This window comes from Mchenga conophoros, linkage group LG9 (genome assembly GCF_057382185.1).
Source record: "Mchenga conophoros isolate Kocher_MC1m ecotype Shallow Benthic linkage group LG9, M_conophoros_male_GT1.1, whole genome shotgun sequence".
Classification (NCBI taxonomy): Eukaryota; Metazoa; Chordata; class Actinopteri; order Cichliformes; family Cichlidae; genus Mchenga; species Mchenga conophoros.
Window position 1 is genome coordinate 3987573 of NC_140534.1, and position 13653 is coordinate 4001225.

The 13653-nt window shown below is 44.9% G+C and overlaps 1 protein-coding gene across 1 annotated transcript in view; it reads right to left on the minus strand.

Annotated features, from left to right (window-relative positions):
- sspo (SCO-spondin) overlaps positions 1-13653 on the minus strand; it is a 103467-nt gene that overhangs the window by 61613 nt on the left and 28201 nt on the right. The window contains exons 31-58 of the mRNA XM_085287850.1: positions 12354-12518; positions 11421-11654; positions 11192-11314; positions 10898-10992; positions 9242-9473; positions 8619-8771; positions 7831-7968; positions 7531-7713; positions 7295-7445; positions 6343-6502; positions 5945-5993; positions 5178-5282; positions 4275-4402; positions 4036-4156; positions 3826-3953; positions 3613-3754; positions 3363-3533; positions 3097-3268; positions 2943-3006; positions 2810-2831; positions 2385-2505; positions 2016-2229; positions 1768-1909; positions 1494-1670; positions 1148-1336; positions 528-800; positions 288-443; positions 31-189 (exon numbers count right to left, since the gene is read on the minus strand). Coding sequence (XP_085143976.1) covers positions 31-189; positions 288-443; positions 528-800; positions 1148-1336; positions 1494-1670; positions 1768-1909; positions 2016-2229; positions 2385-2505; positions 2810-2831; positions 2943-3006; positions 3097-3268; positions 3363-3533; positions 3613-3754; positions 3826-3953; positions 4036-4156; positions 4275-4402; positions 5178-5282; positions 5945-5993; positions 6343-6502; positions 7295-7445; positions 7531-7713; positions 7831-7968; positions 8619-8771; positions 9242-9473; positions 10898-10992; positions 11192-11314; positions 11421-11654; positions 12354-12518 — 4167 coding nt within the window. The remainder of the gene's footprint in view (positions 1-30; positions 190-287; positions 444-527; positions 801-1147; positions 1337-1493; positions 1671-1767; positions 1910-2015; positions 2230-2384; positions 2506-2809; positions 2832-2942; positions 3007-3096; positions 3269-3362; positions 3534-3612; positions 3755-3825; positions 3954-4035; positions 4157-4274; positions 4403-5177; positions 5283-5944; positions 5994-6342; positions 6503-7294; positions 7446-7530; positions 7714-7830; positions 7969-8618; positions 8772-9241; positions 9474-10897; positions 10993-11191; positions 11315-11420; positions 11655-12353; positions 12519-13653) is intronic.

Consider the following 13653-nt stretch of genomic DNA (forward strand, 5'->3'; position numbering starts at 1 on the left):
TCACCACTGTAAGGTGCACGTGTGGCCTACCACAGTCTTTTTCATCAGATCCATCTACGCAGTCCTTCTGCAGATCACACCTGCGGTCCAGGTGAACACACTCCCCACTGTCACAGGAGAACTGCTTGGGAGAGCACGGGCTGGGCACCGTGGGCCGCTGCGGAGTCACCGCCGGCCTGGCTGTGGTGCCTGACACAGTCGATAAAAATGAAAAACATTTAGTGAATGTGGATGTATAACTCCTCCAACTCTACGTCCACGGTGTTTGTAAAGTTACTCATGCGCACCACAGTGCTGCTCGTCTGACCCGTCCAAACAGTGCCGTATCCCATCGCACACTTGTGCTGAGTCGACACAACCAAACGATCCGCACGCAAACTGGCCCTGCACGCAAATCACTCTGGGTGAGCCGGTATCACGCGGGCTGGTGGTGATCACTGGGGCTGGCAGTCAGTAGAGCACAGAGGTTACAGTCTCTTGTAAAGAGACGCGGTTTTAGCATAAATGCTAACAGCATAGCTTCCAACCTTTTGTGGATCGAAGACCGGGCGTACCGGAGTCGAACCGCGTGCTGAGATGCAGCCCAGGATGACCTGCAGTGACCTCTGAGGTTAAATGTAGTTCAAGTTCAAATTTATTTATATAGATATAAAAACAACAAGTTTTGACCAAAGTACTGTACAATAAAATGGACAAAGCAGAAGACATAAAAGAAAAATAGAACAGTGTTTTAGAAGAGAATAAAAAGAATAATGGTAACAAACTCATGATGAAGCAAAAGCCAGAGAATAAAAATGGGTCTTTAGACGGATTTTAAAAGTATCCAGTGTTGGGCAGGATCTGATATGCAATGGCAATGTTACAGCAAACGCCCGGTCTCCTCTGTGTTCTAGTCTGGACCTTGGGACAACCAAAAGCATTTGGTCTGCAGACCTCAAGGATCTTGGGGGAGAATACGAGGTTAGGAGATCAGCTAGTTCATGCAATGTCTTAAAAACAAGCGTTAAGATCTTAGAGTCAATTCGAAAGCTGAATTTGGAAAAGATTTAATTCTCGATTCCTCTCACTTCTCTCCTACATTACCTGCAGGATCTCATCCACTGCTGCATCATCGGTCACACAGCAGCACATGTAGACTCGCACTTACCAGCAGTTGTGATCTTCTGCGATCGAGTAGGTTCTGTGACTCCTGATGTTGGCACTCCAGGAAGTCCGCCCTGAGACCTGGTGGTATGTAGGCCTGGGGCACCTGTTGTGTGGTCACCATGGATACCTGGTCTCCCTGTAGAGCTGGTCTGGTTTTGCAGACCTGGAAAGCCTCTTGTTGGAGCTGTACCTAAAAACGATGAAGAAAATAAGACCACATGAGCTAAACTGACAATGAGAAATGAGAAAGTGAAAGTGAGCGTGGGTGCAGGAAGGGCCTTCACAGTTTTTTGTTTACTGCTGATTTTTGAAAGCTAAAGAGAGCAGAAAATCAAAGCTGTCCGTACCACAGCCGATCTCATCAGAATGATCCTTGCAGTCTGGTCGACCATCACAGAGCAAAGACACAGAGATGCACTCGTCACTGTGCTGGCAGAAAAACTGACCAGGTTCACAGCGCTGCACTGTCACTTTCCCACCACCAGAGGGAGATGTTGTCACACTGCTGGGGGTCACCAGCTCATCTGCAAAAGCAGAAGAAGAGAAACTGTATAACCTGGTAAGAGAAGGTTGTACAGCCAACATTAGGAATAATTATCATAATTTGGTTTATGCCCTGACCTCCTCGGCAGCCGAGGATCTCCACGCGCAGGTAAAACGTGTGCCTGTACTCTGCAGGCATGATGCGCACGTAGCGAGCTCTGACCAGCCGACCGAGCCAGCGGGTCACGGGGGTCCTGCCCACCATCCGTACCTCAAACACCTGCACAGCAACAGAGAAGACACTTTATTACATATAAAAATATGTAATCATGTTTTACAGTGCTGAAATTATAATTAATGGTACTGTTTAAATGTGTTAAGTATACCTTAGCGGGGCCATCGGGCTTCCCATTCTCAGTAAAGTCTGTGAAAAGGCTGCTGTGCAGGGCAAACGCCAGGCGGTATTTGGTGAGGGAACCCCACATTCGCTCAGTGCCCTGTGTCACCACGCCTGACACCCACATGGGCTCCAAGAAATCCACCTGAAAATACGGCTGAGGGTCTGTAGGTAACGGGCTCCAACCGGGCTCCATCACCTGGCTGTGAGCACAAAAGATGGTATGACACGGAGATGACCTCTCTTTTGTCATCTCCCCTTCAAGCGTTAACAAGAACTTGAAAGTTTACTTAAGACCCAATGTGCTAACACTGAAAGACAGAAGTTTGATCTGTTTCAGGCTTGACAAGCGTCTCACATGTTTGGGACTATATTCAGCCGGCCGGCATCGGCAGGGTTGTTCTCCCGATGGGAGGACGAGGTGAGCTGACCGTAATGGATTCTCCCATCCTCCAGTCCAAGCGGAGAGGAGCAGATACCTGTGATTGTGATAAAACCACGACAGACCCAGTGATGTTTGCATGCTTTGCAGCATCTTTATTAATGGTTGCTGTACACTTAAACACCTCGGCTGCAGCTCACATACCAACAACAACCAATGACAACAGCGCAGCCTTTTACAGTGCCGAGGCGTGATTGCAGATGCTGTGCAGGTGCCTCTATCTCACCTGCAGCAGCATCGCAGGCCCCGCCTCGCCACAGTGATATATGATGATCCTTACAGTCATTCAGCCTTCATAAGAAATGAAGAAAAACAATCACACAGCTGAAAACAAACCTCACCGTGATATCCCGGGCCACCGTCCTGCAGAGACAAGATCAGAGTATGAAGCACTGTTTCTGTTCATGCTGTACGTATTTTAACATCTCAAATCCAAATGCAAATAATGGGACATAAATGAATGCACTGGCTTACAGCAGGATGTGTGACAGCAGCCATAGATGGAGTCCTCAGCGGGGCAGGCGGGGGTGTGTACGGCCTGCACAGTAGTGATCGTATTGAAGAGGAATTAAAAACAACTGCAATGCTTCTACGTTAAACAAAAAAGATCCGCGTCCTCGTGTCTTACTGGGCGGTAATGTTGTCATGAGGGTGGCATCCACTTTCATCCTCTCCTCTGGGACAGTGGGGATTTCCATCACAACGCTTCCATGCCTCAATGCAGCCCCCTGGTGGGGGGCAGGAGAACTGACCAGCAGGGCAGCTACGTGGACTGGTGGCTGTAGTGGAAGGCTGCGTACCTGCACACAGTGAGTAGTTGTGCTCAGTAAGAATGTCTATGTTTATTCTAAAATATTAAAGAGCAAACTTTGAGCTGTGGTGTGGACAGCTCACCACAGTGGGTCTCGTCCGAACTGTCCCCGCAATCATTGACGCCATCGCAGACTACGCCCAGAGGACCTGCTGGCACGCAGCGACCGTTCTCACATTGGAACTCTTTCTCTCTGCAGCCACCTGCTGGGGAGACTGGTGAGGGAGGACTGGGTGATGTTAACCAGCGAGAACCTGGTGATGAAAGTAAAGCCTGCATTTTAGAATCACACACACAAACCCAGTATGTAAGACCAGCATCCTTTCCACCAACCATCGCCACAGCCCATGATCTCAAGGCGAAGATAGATGCCATTCTGGAAGTCATGGGGCAAGAGGCGGACAAACTGAGCCGACACGATCCTGTCCAGTCTGCTCTCCGTCACTCCTCGATCATCGTGATTACCGAGAAAAACCTGGGAGGAGAACAATCACTAAGAAAAATAATAAAGCCTTTAAAGTAAAGCGCTTTGGTTTGCTGCTGCACCTTGGCTCTGGGTGGGGCATCAGTGACCAGCTCCTTGTGAGTGTACCACTGATTTCCATCCCGGCTGAACTGGAGGAAGAAGCTGGACACAAATGTGCCAAACACACCTCCACCCTGGGTCAACACACCTGTAGGATAGCACAGAGACGAAACTAAGTGCACAAAACACTGAAGCAGCATGTACTGCATGTAAACTGTGTGCCTGTTTACCAGTGATGTTGTATGGCTTTAGCAGGTCTATCTGTATGTAGGGACTCTGTGTGTTGCCGGTGTAGCTGTCAGGCCTCCGCTGTGGTAGGTCCTTATACTCCTCTGGTTCTGGACTCCAGCCCTGCAGGAAGAATTTTAAGATAAATAGCTAAATAGCATCATTTGTCATTTATGAGAAGTCTAAGGAAAAAAGAGGATGATGGTGGACATGCTCAGGGGTCTGATTATGTGTGGAGTACCTGGAGGTCACTGTGAGGGTCCCACGCATGCAGACGAGCTGCATCAGGGGGGTGACCGGCCTGCTGTGAAGAGGCACTGAAACTTGAGGCAGGAAGAGACTGGACACCCAGGGGAGACCAGCATTCCTCTAAACAGGAACAAGGATAAACAAAGTTTGCATGATTTAAAACAGATGCACCTCAGATTATAAAGACTTCACCGACTTGTTCGTGAGATTGTCCAGGTATAACAATGTCAGCTTATAGTTTCCATTAAAGTTTATGGTTTACAACTGTGTAGCAATATATTTCTATACAGTTGAGCCAATGACATGAGCGATAGCAGCAGTGATCATGCAGAAGCAGACACCTGTTTCTGGTGTGATTCAACAAAGCGCTTAGTTTTCCTCTTCATAACACCTGTGCTGTCAGGGTTAGAGGCAGGCGATGGCTGCTAGAGCAGTGCCATACTGCAGATTTGGTATGGATGCAATACAGAAAAACAGCGATACCAATAATGATACTGATACTTTTAACTTATAAAGGCATCTTATGTAGGGAAGTGCTCCAGTTTTGTTGACTGAGGCTCGTTACAAAGGTATGTGTCTGCTTGCTAACCAGTGTAGCTTTAGCTGATAACTTAGCATCAATTGCTTCTGACTCCAAAGCAGTAACATGGGAAAAATCTGTCGGCTTAAACGTTTCATTTTTATTTCAGGTCACACATACTGTTGGTACTGAGTTTGCAAAAGCGAACATGTTTGTCTTCTAAGAGGTGTAAATGCCTCATGGGTGCCCTCAGCTGAGCCTCTGGGTGAACTGCAGACCATTTCTGAGCAACATTAATAAAAGTAAACTGGCTCTCCTGGATCGTCTCAGGATCAACCTTTAAATATCTAACAACAGGTAGAGGAAGGCACCTACCTCCAGGAGGAAGAGGGTATGTGGGAATCAGGGGTGTAGTGACCTGTGCTGGCTTGGAGGTCACAGTGACAGGACCAATTGTTGTAAGTATTGTGTCATTTTCACCTAGCAGGTGTAGAATACAAACAGTGGTAAGAGAATATTCATTAACACAAGATTGTCTACCATAAACAAGAGACAGTCGTCTAAGTAATGCAATTTTATTGCTGGCCAGATGTTCACTTACAGGTCCATTCAGCAGATGATGTTTCTACAAGGGTCCCAACTTCATCTTAATGTCATTTTTTTAAGTAATGCATGGCCATTATTTGTTACCAGTCCAATTATAGCACTTACCCAGAATGCAACACTATAAACTAACAAATTGGTTGATTCTGCACAGAGCACTTGTTCACTTTTTAACTCCATATAAATTAAAAAATAAAATCTGTGGGATGATTTTCTGACTCATAAACTGCTGCACCGTCTTCGTCACGTTTCTTAAACAGATCTTTAAAAATCATTTTTACAACATTTCTGTGCTGTCGATCGTGTCAGGAGTGACGTTTTTTTTCTAATAAAAAGAAATAAAAATAATGCTCTCTCTCCAAACACCACAAGTGAGATTACAGCGTCTAACATTTATCATTATTAGTCCCTACGTCATCTGACATTTGGATGCTACATTAGTGAGTATGGAGGGCAGTTCCTCGTGTTTAAGTTCAACCACCATTAAAGTGGAAAGAACTTAATCAGCGTAAACAGGAGAACAACTGTTCAGATTTTACCTTGGCAGTAGCAACACCTGTCTCCCTCTCCAGGCACCAGACTTTGGCCCTGCACAAACAAAAAGCATTCATCTCGAGTTGCCACGACGCACAGCTACGTGGAGGCAAGAAAAGGTTGCAGAGGCAGGAGATGACTACAAGTGTTTCCATGGAATAAGATACAAACACACATTTACACACAGTCACATACACAAATGTGCCAATGTCCATTATAGTTCCACAAAACATGGACACAAACTTAAGAAGAACATTGGTTACACTAATCAGTAAAGTCTGTAGACGACACTAAAGTGGCGACAGGTGAACAACATTTAAAACATAACAATAAGACTAATGTGGAAATATTTTTAGTAGCTTTTGCCAACAAAAATGAACAACAGCCACACACATCCTCTCACCTGAGGGCAGCCAGTGGCAGCGTATGGACAGTAGGGGGAGCACTGCACTGTGAGGTTGGGAAGACAGCGGCATAGCTGACACTGGTCTGACCGCCATCTGTCGCCCACTGTGTGGGACTGACCGTGATACTCACACTCCTCACAGGGGGCTGTCTGACACCTGCACGCACACACACAGACACACACGCCGACAGTGGGATTGTAATACAGACACAAAGACAGACATTTTCTTTCAAAGAAACCCAGCAGAGACGTTGGTGGATGGACATCATGATTCGATCATGTTTTTAACCTCAAAGCCAGAGCTGATAGAAAATACTTCCTCACAGCAGGGGAGAAATGCTTGGCACACGGTTGGATTCCCATATATAGGGAGACATTTCCATTCTTGGATCAGGGTGCACAATATTTTAGCTGCTACTTTTATAACGCTCACGACCTGCACCTGTTCCAATGTGGCAGCACATTACAGAGTAACTGACACATTATTCCCACATTAATCATCTTTTCTTACTTGGACATAATCATGAACAGCTGGTGGATTGCTGCACTCTGCCAACACTAAGAAGTGAGCACACCGGACAGAAAAGCAAACACTGGACTTTCATCCTTGACGCCCGTTTTTTGAACTTTGAAAAGGTTACATGTATCTAGCTGATTGGTGGATGACCTCATGAGCTACACACGCAGTCTAGTAAACTAAATACATTTTTTGACTACTTTTTGGGCATTAAGTGGTGATTAGTGCAGTTCAAAACCTCTTCATCAAAATATTTATAATGCTTGATAGCACATCTGCTGAGCTCACGTTGAAGAATGATGAATTCTCACAGAGGCGCACGTCAGACGATTGCAATCCCATGGAGAGTGACCATGTTTGGAAAAGGTCCGAGTGCTGAAAGTCTTGAAAAAGTACACAGTTTCTAACCAATGAAAGCAGGAGGAGACTTACCGGCGAGCCTTCCTGTAAATTCCTCTGCACGTCCTACCATCTCCATGTTTGGGGGGGTTGTTTGGGCTGCGGAAGGACCACTGAACGCTCTGCACACCACACGGCCCCAAGCACTCTCCCCACTCAGACCATGATGACCATCCACAGTGAACTACAAGTGTGACAAAACAGATTCCTCAGACTTCACAGCAGTCTGTGTGTACACGTCAGCTGTGGATTTGACTACAGCGACTCACTGGAGCAGTCAGGGTTGGGCTGACACCTCTGTGGCCTTCCTGTCTCGCACACACAAACCTCACAGTCCACTTTGATCTGCTGGCCCGGCCAGTAGCGCACACCCGCCACCTCACACACACACTCCTCTGGTGACACACACTGCTGTGTGTGGCTCATCACCTGCCCCTCTGGGCACCAGCATCCTGAAAGTATTGATACGTTAGAGCGAAAAAAGCTTGTGACTGAAATCTAAACTGGTGAAGAAGCCACATTTTATTTATCACACAGGACATTCCACACGTGTCCTGGGATGCACCGACCTGAGAAGCAGGGTGCGCTGGGATCACAGGTGGACTCACTGCTGATGTGGGCACAGGACAGTGGGCAGGGAGCACAGCTGTGTCTAACCAAGCCTGTGGGACAGCTGGTGTTGTCACATCCATCATTCAGACATGGTTCTACAGTGAGGCACAGAGACAGAGCAGGAAGTCCTACTGTAAGAAAAGCTGTGTAACTAAATGAAAAGTGTCGAAAATTCTCGTATGTTATCTGTTTCGTTATGCAGGTTAAAGTAACGAGGGTAAACACCCTGGTATAAAAAAAGGGAAAGACAAAAATGAATACAGGAAATCTCCTCATTTTAGAACTGGACGTGGTACCGTTTTTCTTTCCTTTTTACCAATTTATCTCTTATTGTCCTTAGCTTTCCCTCATTTACTACCAGTTCATGGCATTTAAGTATTTATAAGTCTGAGCTGACCATGAGTCTTATTGTGAAAGTCTGGACTCTGATTACTTCCTTTCTGGTTTAAATAGCCCAGATTTGGATATAAAGCAACCACCATCATCAGCAATAAAAACAACTTCCATCAACACTCGAGAAGATCTACGTTTTTTATACTTGGAATATTTATTCATATTTATATACGGGATTTTTGGAGTTCCAAAAATATTGATTTTAAATTTTACATTTTACATGTTTGCGAAGCTCTCTGAGAGCACAAGCCATCTCTGGGCAGTAATTACTTTTATAATAAGTAATAAAACCATCGTAAACAAAATACTTGACTTTTGCTCAATAAAACATTCATCTTTACAAACTGCTTACTGGTCTCCATGGACAGATTAGATGGTCCTGGGAGCTGGGAACAGTCCTGTCCTCCATAGAGAGGAGGTGTGCATGCTCTGTTTCTGACCTGAACTCCACCACAACCACTGGAACAGTTTGACCAGCTCCCCCACGGCAGCCATCGACCATCAACTGTAGAGAAGATGGTGAATGGTAAATGGACCGGTTCTTATATAGCGTTTTTCTACTCTATCTGAGCACTCAAAGCACTTTATACAACTAATTCATTCACCCAATCACACCCATTCACACAAGCATGTTTTCTAAGTTGTTAAGTGCTTACTATCTAACATTCATACACATTCACACTCTGATGGATGCATCGGAGAGCATCTTGCCCAAGGATATTTGACATGCAGAGCGGAGGAGCCTGGGATCGAACCACCAACCTTCCGGTTAGTCGCTGAACCAGAACAGAAGACAAGTCAGACTTTTTGACATGTGTGCGTCTGTGACTTTCCTTTATGCTTCTATTTTTGTCGTCAGTTTTTCCTCCAGCCTTCTATGAAAAATAAACCCTCTTGTTCCAAAATTATAGGAATCTCACGTTTCCTGAAAGCATTCCCAAACGTGTGTGTTACAGTTTCTGTGTATGTCCTTACCAGGACAGGTGGTATTGAAACACTCCTGCCTCTGGATGTCCTGACCCCGGCAGTGGTGCAGCGGGTCCCCTGGAGGGCATGATCTCTCCCGGCTCATGAAGCCCGTCCCACAGGTGGTGCTGCAAGGACTCCAAGGGCCCCAGGAGCTCCAGGTTTTACAGCCCTGCTCGTCTGTGGGGTCTCCGAGCGACCCTAATGAGGAGTCTGGGCAGTCTGGAACACCATTACACACCTAAAAACAGAGCAGGCTCACTGTACATGAAACTTTTCGTTTTCTTTCTTCCTTCCTTGAAAACATAACTGACTTAGTTTTAGTATAATTAACGGAGAAAAACAGATGCAGTGTACTTTCATATGTGGGCCTGCAAATAACCTCAGATTCCAAGACTGAATGATGCAGCCATGCAATAGAAAATAAAGTAGAACCTCAGTAGTAACGCAACTGAAACTTCTCCCAACTTTCTGGTGTAAAACAAGGACTTCTATCCCTTCGTTGCCTGTTCAGCCACACATCGTTAAGTAAACACATTACATGTTGTAGGCAACATGACACTTCAAGTGAGTGAAAAACCTACTAAATATTATGTAGATAAGATAAACGACTATGAGTAAACAAACACTTGTATATTCTCCCTCAGAGGAAGTAAAATACTTTCATGACAAGCATCTGGCTTCTGTGAAGAAGTGAGCATGGGAGGGCTGAAGTCCAAGTGTGTTTACTGATTCTGTGAAGTGTTGCCCTGGGACTCTCCCTGACTTCACGCCACATGGTTTATATCACTGTGTTATCAACAACCCCTCAAATTATACTAGATGAGATCTGAAGGCCTACAAAAGTTTGAATGCTTGTGTTCTATGTCAAGATTGCTTACAAACTTAGTAGGTACTTGAACCACGGACACTAGTCGCTGCTACGGTATTTACCTGATCTTTATTACACTTTGACATTGATACGTCTCTGTGTATTACCCTTTACATTGTCGACGAGCCAAAGTAGCTCATTTGTGATTGATGAGCAATGGTAATCTGTAATTTTCTGCTGGGGCCAGAACATGCTGCTGTTTTTGCCTGTTAGCTGCTATTAGCTGCTGTTAGCTCCTGTTAGCTGCTATTAGCTGCTGTTTTTGCCTGTTAGCTGCTGTTAGCTCCTGTTAGCTGCTATTCTCCGCTGTTACCAAAACTTAATTTCAAGTGAATCTTCAAAGTGGGCAACTCACACTTAGCAAGTAAACCCATATGTGATGTGAGAATGCAGTAAAACTCATATTAAAATTTTGGATGTACTTAAAAACTACAGACTTTTAGGACACTATAGTCTAATATTAGCTAGCATAGCGTTAGCTTATAACGTAGGAATTCTTAGGCTTGAGGTAAAGAGGAATAGGATGAAATGGAGATGAAGGGGAGAGTGTTGTGGTGGAAGAGGCAGATAAAGAGATGAGACAGAAAAAACTAGAAAGAGCTAATTCAAATATAAATGTAAAAATGTGTATTTGAAACAGATGCTGGTCATTTAAAAAATGCAAATAACTTATACTGCTGTATCAGATTTTTGTCTTCTATCCAAACCAGCAGGAAAGCAACAAAAGATTATCTTCATGTACTTGATCATTTCTGCAAAATATAGATGGCGTGTTGGGGCGGAGTTTAGCTTACCACGTTAAAAGGCACACAGGTTCCATCCATACAGGTGAACTCAGAGCAGGTGACAGTGGTGTTGCTGCCAGGAAGTGCTGGTGAGACAGTTTTATCTTAACAGAACAAGATGTCAAATATATTAATGATCATACAAGAGAACAGGGGAGTTAATACAATCAAACTTGTGTCCTTTTTAGTCCTGATGACATCTTTTAATGAAAGCCTGGCCGTGACTGTATCATAGCGTCATCATGGTCACTCCTTGTCTCACTCTAGGCTTACCTGCCTTCTCTTTATCTAATGAGAACTCACCACACACCAACTCATCTTCGCCCCGTGGACAGTCTGGGACACCATTGCAGACCTGTGACATGTTCACACAGGTGCGGTTGTCACATGGGAAGCTGCCTAAACAGGGAGGTATCCGGGTAGAGCCTAGTAGACAGATGGTAGGACAAACTGCTCTTTTTGGCCTGATCATATTGACTCTAGGGTTTTATTCTTGATGCTTAGAACATAGACAGTATATACATTAACATACCACAGTTGTCGATACTCTCATCTGACGTATCCCTGCAATGTGGGGTCCCATCACAGAGCTGCTGGTATTCCACGCACTGGTCCCCACTGACACAAGGCACCTGGCCGGAGCCACACGGGGCGCCACATTGCTGCTCATCACTGCCATCCATACAATCTGTTTCTCCATCGCAGCGCCAGGCCTGAGGCACACACTGCCCAACAGTGGCACAGCTGAACTCATAAGACCTGCAAGCTGCAGAACCAAAAGGTATCAGAGACATTATATATATGACATGTGTATAAATAATATATATTTAACAGGTCCTGAATAGAATGGCAAAACATATTCCAAAAGAACCACAAAGGATGGAATGGGCTGGCTTTATAGCGCACTCTCCTAGTCTTACTGACCCCTCGCAAAACTTGAGACGTACATCTGACCACACATTCGTGCTGTACTCTGTTCTGTACACGTTAAGCACTTCACCTGCCTCATATCTATGGTCACTTTAGCATCATCTTTAGGATCATCTTTTAACTGGATAGAAAAAAAACATTAAACAAATGTATTTTTTTCTTTTTCTGGTAATTATTTGACAGTGCGTCTAAGGTTGTTTACATTGTAACGAGAAAATAATGTAACAAGTGGTTTAACGAATCACTTTCTTCACTGAGTAATAAGTACCATACTGCATTACTTTAAAAAAAAATAATGAGTTATGTGTAACGCAGGGCTTTTTCTGAGAAATGTCCCAGCACAGCAGCGTCAAAGCAAAATGAAATGGTAACACCTTGGGGAGTAGATCGTCTTATCAAATACACAAAACTGAGAATTAGGCAAAAAAGCAAAAAGAAGAAAAACATATAACAATGGTAGAAATGTCTAAGAATAACCTCTGACTAGGTGTTTATGTACTAGAAACATTTTTCCATAACCTTTAAATGACATTACCAGACGTTGGTGTGACAGGCAGGAGTGATGGTGTTGTGGTACTGGTGAAGCAGTTGGTTCTGTTCTCGTCCTCTCTTCCTGAACAGTCAGTAGCTCCATCACACAGCTTAGTGATGGCAACACATGTACCATCACCACAGGCAAACTGGTCCGGAGCACAGGTCACTGCCACAAACACAGAACTGCTTAAACTGTGTAATCGGGAGTGTGTATGAGAAAATGTATTTAACTGTTAGTAGTTATTATATTAGTTAGTGGGGCTAAGACAGCTGGGATAGACTCCCCCACGACCCTGCAAGGATAAGAGGAAGAGAATGGATGGATGGATGGATGGATGGATGGATGGGTGGATGGATGAATGAATGGATGGATAGATGAATGGATGAATGGATGGATGGATGAATGGATGAATGGATGGATGGATGGATGGATGGATGGATGGATGGATGGATGGATGGATGGATAGATGGAGGGATGGATGAATGGATGGATGGATGGATGAATGGATGGATGAATGAAGGACCTGTACACCTCCAGGACACTGCGGCGTGCAGCCCGGATCTCAGCTGACCCTTCTCACCCTGGACACAGTCTGTTTGACCTGCTCCCCTCAGGCAGGAGGCTCCGGTCCATTCGCACCAGAACCTCTCGCCACAAGAACAGTTTCTTCCCCTCTGCTGTTGGACACATGAACAATAACCACATGACTGTCCCCGCCACTAACACATGACCCTACGCTGTGTCACTGCATCATTTCATGTCTGGCACTGATCACCACCTGCACTCATGTATATATCTTTCTACGTAGCACTCATAATTCTTATTCTCATGTATATATCTCATGTATATCTCATGCACATATCTTTCTTTCTACATAGCACTTTAATTCTTATTGTCTGCACTGAAGCACCGCAGCAATTTCCTAATGTTGTAAACCTCAACATCTGGCAATAAACCCATTCTGATTCTGATTCTGATTCTGATTCTGAATGGATGGGTGGATGGAGGAATGGATGGATGAATGGATGGATGGATGGGTGGATGGATGGAGGGACGGATGAATGGATGGATGGATGGATGAATGGATGAATGGATGGATGGATGGATGGATGGATGGATGGATGGATGGATGGATGAATGGATGGATGGATGAATGGCCAGATGGATGGATGAATTGATGCATGGATAGATGGAGGGATGGATGAATGGATGGATGGATGGATGGATGAATGGATGGATGAATGAATGGATGGGTGGATGGAGGAATGGATGGATGAATGGATGGATGGATGGGTGGATG